Here is an 8,340-nt window from a genome sequence, read left to right as displayed (position 1 = left end):
ATTTTACACTTGGCCGCTCGGAATTCGGAAAACTCATAAAAGTTTGAGATAAATCTCATCTCCATTTTTCTCTCCCAACCCTTAACCCCAATCCATTTTCAACAAATCCGAAGAAGAGATGGCCACGATTTCTTCGTCTTCCTTTGTAATCTCTCCAAATTTCCTTCAAGAATCCACAAAACCCTTCAAAACTAATCACTTAAAACTCAATTTCAGGCCACAGCCTCTCCCTCTAAAATTTACTCACAGAAGACTCAATGCGGTGGCGGAGGACACTTCTGTCGCCACGGCGGACCCCTCCTCTGTCGCGGTCAGAAGATTGTACGTCGGCAACATCCCCAGAACTGTCAAGAACGACGAGCTCCAGAAAATCGTCGAAGAACACGGCGCCGTCGAGAAGGCCGAGGTTTTTCCTTGTTTCTCACTATCAAATTGTTGCTTCACTAATTTTGTCTCATTCTCTTGTTTTTGTTTAGTTCATTGCTGTGTTTGATATTTTAATTTTGTAAATTGTAAACGCTGATGATTTTTGGAAGAGGTTTTAGGTTTTGTTGTTAGTTGTTGTTGAAGAAAAATTGACCAATTGGAGATAACAGAATTTAGGGATTAGATATTTGAAAATTTGATTGTGGCTATGCTTTCACCTATGCAATCTTCAATTCATTGAATTGATATATCCCCAAACAATGTGCACAATCGGCAAAGCAACGAATCCAAAAGGCGTCACTTGTAAAGCTAAACATGTGAAATAGTGATGCTTTGCTTTGAATAGCTTGGCGTAAAGTAAAATTCTGGTGTGTGATTGTAGGTGATGTATGACAAATACTCTGGTAGGAGCAGGCGGTTTGCATTTGTGACGATGAAGACTGTTGAGGATGCCGCTGCTGCAGCTGAAAAATTAAACGGCACAGTAAGTTTAAGAGCTTGTGAGATCCATAAGATGAGTGGTTTGTTGGTTATTGATGTTTTCTGGTTTTTCTTTTGCCAATAGCAAATTGGAGGGCGTGAAGTCAAAGTAAATATAACCGAGAAACCACTGCAAACATTGGAATCGTCATCACTTCTGCAAGCCGAGGATTCTCAGTTTGTTGACAGTCAATACAAGGTTTATGTAGGGAATCTTGCAAAGACAGTAACTTCAGAGTCACTTAAAGCATTCTTTGCGGAGAAGGGAAAAGCTCTTAGTGCAAAAGTATCTAGAGTTCCAGGGACTTCAAAATCTAGCGGATATGGCTTTGTTACGTTCGCTTCAGAAGAAGACGTGGATGCGGCCATATCTTCTCTTAATAATGCGGTACCTTTTTTTTCTATAAATCTTGTCTAGAAATAAATATCATAGTGTTCAATGATGGAAGAGCATTATCGAATTCACATCAGTATAATCCTATATGAGGCGGGACGTCTCCATCTTGGAGACTGAAGGTTGAAATGCATGAAATTCCAAACAAAGTGCTTCCATAAGCTACTCAATAAGCTACTCCCTGACTTATAATCTTACAAATCCGTCAATATTAAACTCTGAACTTTGATTTTCCAGTATATAACTTTAGATTTCCTCCTGTTGTTTATTGGCCATGATGTTGTATCCTACTTCCCCGATCACATTTGGTATAATATCTTGCCGAATGTTAGAAGCACTATCGTAATAAGTTTGCACCATAGTCTCAATTGTTTATTGTCAGTAGTTATATTGGTATATAATTTATCGTGTTTCCTTCTTAATGCAGGTGTTTGAAGGACAGAAAATCCGGGTTAACAAGGCGTAGCATTGCTCATTTCACCTTGGTGGAAAGAGTGCTGCTTGGGGCATATCTTCATGAAGAAACAACATCTGATATGAAGTTAAACATATGATCAAACTGGAAGTGAATTGTAACATTGTACCTGCTTCTTCCATCGTGTATTTATTCAATGTGCTGCGATGGCAGTACTCCTTCTCCACGGAATTGATGTTTGATATAGGTCGAAGTGTCTGAGCTACTTATGTTTGTGTTATTTGTTTTGCACTAGAGACTTTTTGTTGATGTTATTACATGAGTTGTTTTGTATGTACCTCCATTCCCTTTCGATTCTCTGTTTTCTAGTAGTTAGTATCAGCGGCAGATCCAGGTGGCGGTTGTCACGACCGCACTTCCTAAGGATAGGAAGCCCGAAAAAATCGTGACTAGTGTGGGAATTAAGAAGCGGGAAAGAAGGGGGAAACAATTCAAGGCAATACAACTCATCGATCGAAGATGAAATTCCATTTATTTAAACCAACGTTTCATTTTCGAAGTTACATAATGAAAAAAACAACAACAGAGTTCGACAATAACGAAAATAACAGAATTTCTTAAGACATTGAGTAGCGGAAGCAAAATGAGAGTTTAGCTACTACTATGTATGAAGACACAATAGTAACCGGAACAGTTCTTGGATCATCACTCAAGATCCTCCGCCTCCCGACCTCGCTCAACCTGCGCATAGGGAAAACATATGCAGGGGTTGAGTACTTGATGCACCCAGTGAACTCATGCCCGAAATACATTCATCGTTAAGATATGTCAAGCCATCAACGAGTGAATCCCGGGTTTTACTTTAAAAAGGCCGAGAAACACTAAAATTCATTCCTTAAAATAGTGTCCGCGCGGACTAACATCATCTTCCATCATATACCATATCTGAACCATCATGTGAAACGAGACTGTGGCCACAATCTCGATCACTGGACCGGCCGACCTAGGGGACGGCTCACGATCCCTATCAGTGCACTAGTCCGAGTAGGGACTCACTCCCTAGTCAGACGCGAATTCGTTAACTATCAAAGTCTAGTAGGATATTATCCCAGTAGACAATCAGATGGGCAATTCAAAACATAAAAACGACATGACATACTATTTTAAACCACCCTTATTTCACCATAAACATATCATTTCAAAAATAAAAGAATTTAGGTAATAAAGCCCACCTCAAAAGCTTAGGATTTCCGTAAAAAGTTCCTCGTTCCGACTTTTAGCGTGCGTGCGAACCACCTTTTCGGAAAATACATAAAGTTCACATCAAATCTCGGTAACGAAGGTATTTAGAATGCATGCACTCTAATTAAAATCTTTTAATTCTTTTTCTCGGTTTTCGTGCATTTTCAGTTATTCGGCGGCCGCCCAAGGCGTCGCGTGCGACGCCGGTCGGCCGCTTACGCTCGTTCTTTCCTCCGTTGGCTCCTCATATTTCCCATGTCGTCGAAAACAATTTCTAAAAATTATTTAAGCGTATACTTTAATTATCGCAATTATTTATCGTTGAAAATATATTATTTCATACTTATGATAGAATTATTCATCCTTCAAAATATTCCGGGATTTAATTAAATAATTTCGCCACGATTAATTTATCGGCTCAAGGATTTTATTTAAAAGCCCGAGACTCAATTATTTACCTCACCTCCTACTTCAAATTTTAATTTAATGGCCCCAACTTAGAAAAAGAGCCCAACCTAACAACCATCCCATTTTAATTATTAGGCCCAAACAAAACAAGTAAGGGCCCAACACACATTTTTTTAAGCAAGCCCCATTCTTTTATATATCTCTCTCTCTATCTTCTCTCTCCCTCTCTACTCTACTTCCTCCCCCAATCGGCTGAATCTGGAAACCAGACTTTCTCCACGTCGTCGCTCGCTCCGGCTCACCGCAGCCGTCGGGGAAGTCGCTGGAGTCGCCGGGAAGTCGCGAGCCGCTGCTGCCTCATCGCGACGCTCGCTGGGATCGCCGTAAGGTGCAGCTGTCGTCGCTGCTGTGGTTGCTGCTGGAGTCTCCGGCCGCCGCCGCTGCGTTCGACGGACTCCTCCAGCTCCGCTAGCGATCGTTCACCGCCAGCACGGGAATCGGCGGCGTCTCTGCCGTCCACCAGCTGCCTCTGCCGGCCGCCGCTTTCCCCGAATTACTCCGAACAAACCCGAAACCACCCCGAAACGTCCCGCAATATACGTTATTATTGTAGAGTTAAATTCTTTCGTGCTTTCGATTACATACGACGATCATTCGATTTGTTTCAATTGTTAATTGGTTGAGTTGGTTATGGAAAAGAATTATGACATTGATATATGCAAGCTACCATTTAATCATGCTTTAAGATTTAGAAAAGAGTATACCTCCAAAATGGTTGATTTTGGTGGTGAATGGACAAGAATGGTGAAAAAATGAACTCCTCCTCCTCTTGCTTTCTCTCGGCTCTCTCTCGGTTCTCTCTCACTTTCTCTTTTTTTTTGTGTAGTGCAATGTGAGGAGTTTAGAGAAGAGGTTAAATGAGAAGTGGTGGGTGACTCTTGGTTTGTAAGCATTGATGGTGGAAGGAGGTGAAGGAGTTGGAGAAGGTGAAAGGTGGAGAGTTTTGTAGGGAAGCCGTCGCCAACTTGGAGAAGGAGAAGAAGAAGAATAATTTTTGGGCTTGTTCCCATTTACTTGGAATTGTATTGGGCTTCAATTAATTTAAGTAGTGTTGTTGGGCTCATGTTATTGTGAGCCCAAGTTGGTAATACTATTATTATTTGGTGGATTTTAAAAAAATAATTAGGGTCCAAGCTATTTTGTAGATAGATAATTAGACTCTAATTAAATTTACAAAGCCCAAAATAAGTTCATACTTTATATTTTCATATTTTCCTTCGACAATTAAAATTCACGGGTCTTTATTTAATCTTGTTAACTCGTCCTTCCCGAACAAAAAAAAATAAAGTAAGTTTAACGGCACAACTTATATTTGGTGTTGTTCCAAACATAATCCCTTCAATCGTTTCCTCGATTTACGCGCATCGTTATCCAACAACATATATTCCTTTCCACATAAAATCATTTGTCTTGCTAAGAAAAGCAATTTCATCGTCATTCTTTCAACGAGACCTTCAACGTGTCTCCCATCGTTCACAATTAATTAAAAAAACACGTTCCTTTTCACATTAAACACATAAAACCATACGATTTCCCAAATCACACTTATCGAGAAGCACAGCATCTCGAAATAATTTTATCAGTTATTTCGTTACATAAAATTAATTCCATACTTAAGGTACGGGTGTTACATTCTACCCACCTTAACAGAAATTTCATCCCGAAATTTACTCGTTCCCAACGAAAAGCTCCGGGTATTTCTCTTTCATTTTATCCTCGAGTTCCCAAGTAGCCTCCTCGTGGCCATGGTGTTTCCAAAGTACTTTCACGGAAACGATTGACTTATTCCTCAACTCTTGCACTTTCCTGTCCAGAATTGCTTCGGGCTTTTCTTCATAACTCAAGTCGGGATTCAAAATCATTTCCTCTTGATGCACCACGTGTTTGGGATCGAACATATACTTTCGTAATTGCGACACATGGAAAACGTTATGCACAGTCCCAAAACTTGGTGGTAGTGCCAACCTATACGCTACGGGTCCCACCTTCTCAAGGATTTCATAAGGCCCTACGTATCGTGGCTTCAACTTCCCCTTTACACCAAACCTCGTTATTCCCTTCGACGGAGATACTTTCAAAAACACCTTATCTCCCGTATTGAACTGTAAATCTGTACGCCGGACATCAGCATACGACTTCTGTCGGTCTTGTGCTTCTTTTATCCTTTGTCGAATTTGTCGCAGAATCTCTATCATTTCTTCGACCGAATCTGGCCCGAGTATTCTTCTTTCACCAACCTCATCCCAGTAGAGTGGTGATCTACACTTCCTCCCATACAACGCTTCATATGGGGCGATATTTATTGTTGCCTGGAAACTGTTGTTGTAGGAAAACGTGTGGAAATTGGAAAAAGGCAAGGCCTTTGGCCCTTCACTTTGAGTAACCCCCACATTCTTTTAGGTAGTGTCTTAATGCATGGATCTTTCATGTCTCCATCTCTAGCCTATATAAGGCATAGAGTTGTAGAGAGGAAGGACACACAAACAAAACATTCTATCTTCTCTCTAGCTCTCAAGCATTCTAGTTTGCTTTTTAGGAGCATTGTCTAGTTCGGTTCTCGGAACTCCATCAAGTTCGCCGGTGCCTAGCGGGTTTGAGGTGCTTTTACACGCTAGGAGGAAGTCGTTTTATCTTTGGGGGCAATACGCCATTCCGTGAGCACTAGCCGGGGCGTAATTTGTTTTGCGGAAAGAGGGCTTTCCTCGACTCGACTTATAAATTTGGTTTGCTTTATTTCCATTGTAATTTTCATTCCTCTTTTTGTTGCAAAGTTTCCTTTCGATTGTAATAGTTAGAGTACCGCCTGTACACGGCTTGGGAATTTCTTCCCACTATTTCTAACAAACATGTCCTCGAGAGTTTGAATCGTTCTCTCGGACTGCCCATCGGTTTGTGGGTGGACTGCGGTACTAAAATTCAGTCGCGTACCAAGCTCTCGTTGCAAACTCATCCAAAACCTTGAAGTGAACCTTGTATCTCGGTCTGACGTGATTGTTACTGGCACCCCATGTAGCCGAATGATTTCTCTCACATAAATCCGAGCTAGCTTGTCAGATCCATGCGTTATAGGGATGGGTATAAAATGCGCACTCTTGGTGAGACGGTCTATGATTACCCAAATGGTTGTATTCCCTTGCCGGGTCTTTGGCAAACCCGTCACAAAATCCATAGCGATATGTTCCCATTTCCACTCTGGGATTTCCAACGGTTGCAGCTTCCCATAGGGTCGTTGATGTAAAGCTTTTACTTGTTGACACGCCAAACACCTTTCCACAAACGAAGCTATGTCCCTCTTCATTCCATCCCACCAGAATGATCCCTTCAAGTCCTGGTACATCTTCGTACTTCCAGGATGAGCGGTGTATGGAGTCTCGTGTGCCTCGGTCAGAATTTCATTTCGAATTCCTTCGTCGCCTGGCACACATAGTCTCCCCTCGTAGGTGAGAGCATTATCAGCCTCCTCTAGAACTTCTCTTGTTCGCCCTTTCTCACCTTCAGTTGAACTTTCTCCAGATTTTCATCATTACGTTGCTCTTCTATTATCCTTGTCCGTAGATCGGATGCAATTACCAAGGTGGCAATCTTTCCCTTCACAGTCTCCGGGGCTCTCACTACCTCCAGTTGCATCCTGCTAAATTCACGAATCAATTCCGCTTCCTGAGTGAGAAAAGTAGCCAACTGCGGTTGGGCCTTCCGGCTCAAAGCATCTGCCACTACATTCGCTTTGCCCGGATGATAGTTAATACCACAGTCATAATCCTTGACTAGTTCGAGCCATCTGCGTTGCCTGATATTCAAGTCTTTCTGTTCAAAGAAGTATTTCAAACTCTTGTGGTTGGTAAAAATCTCACACCGAACTCCATAGAGATGGTACCTCCAAATTTTCAATGCGTGCACAACAGCCGCTAGTTCTAAGTCATGAGTAGGGTAGTTCAACTCGTGTGGCCTCAACTGTCGCGAAGCATAGGCAATCACCTTACCATTCTGCATCAAAACACACCCCAGTCCAACCTTCGACGCATCGGTGTAAACCACATAGTCTACTCCCGGTTCCGGCACGGCTAGAATAGGTGCGATGGTCAATTTCTCTTTCAGCAACTGGAAACTAGCCTCACACTCCGGTGTCCAATTGACCTTGGTCCCCTTCTTCAGTTGTTGAGTCATTGGCCTGGCGATTTTCGAAAATCCTTCAATAAATCTCCGGTAATATCCTGCCAGTCCAAGGAAACTCCGAATCTCGTTTGGGGTCTTTGGCGCCTTCCACTGTTGTACGACCTCCACTTTCGCGGGGTCAACTCGAATCCCTTCGGCCGTCACAATATGCCCCAGAAAGTTTACTTCCTTTAGCCAGAAATCACACTTACTGAACTTGGCGTACAACTTCTCCGTTCTCAGTGTCTCTAGAGTGATCCTGAGATGTTCCTCATGTTCTTTTTCACTCTTCGAGTAAACCAGTACATCATCTATGAACACCAGGACGAACTTGTCCAAGTATGGATGGAATACTCGATTCATTAAATCCATAAATACTGTCGGTGCATTTGTCAGTCCAAACGGCATTACTACAAACTCATAATGCCCATACCTCGTTCGGAATGCCGTCTTGGGTATGTCCTCCCTTCGTACCCTCAACTGGTGATATCCCGACCTTAAATCCATTTTCGAGAATACTCCTGCTCCCCTGAGTTGATCGAATAGGTCGTCTATTCTCGGCAGAGGATACTTGTTCTTGAGAGTTAACTTGTTCAATTCTCGGTAGTCTATGCACATCCTCAGTGTACCGTCTTTCTTTTTCACAAACAGCACCGGTGCTCCCCACGGCGACACACTCGGTCGGATAAAACCCAAGTCCAGTAATTCTTGTAGCTGGATTTTGAGTTCTTCCAACTCCTTCGGCGCCATCCTATAGGGTGCT

General features: G+C 42.4%; 1 protein-coding gene across 1 annotated transcript; it reads left to right on the top strand.

Moving 5' to 3' along the window:
• Nucleotides 1–2,052, top strand: LOC121763265 (30S ribosomal protein 2, chloroplastic-like). Its single transcript, XM_042159243.1, has 4 exons — nt 1–406; nt 809–910; nt 992–1,294; nt 1,728–2,052. The coding sequence occupies exons 1-4, from the start codon at nt 119–121 to the stop codon at nt 1,764–1,766; spliced, it is 732 nt and encodes a 243-aa protein (XP_042015177.1). The 5' UTR covers nt 1–118; the 3' UTR covers nt 1,767–2,052.
• Nucleotides 2,053–8,340: the final 6,288 nt, after the last annotated feature.

The sequence above is a fragment of the Salvia splendens genome, chromosome 14 (assembly GCF_004379255.2).
Source record: "Salvia splendens isolate huo1 chromosome 14, SspV2, whole genome shotgun sequence".
Lineage (NCBI taxonomy): Eukaryota > Viridiplantae > Streptophyta > Magnoliopsida > Lamiales > Lamiaceae > Salvia > Salvia splendens.
This window is presented reverse-complemented; position numbering and strand designations above follow the sequence as displayed.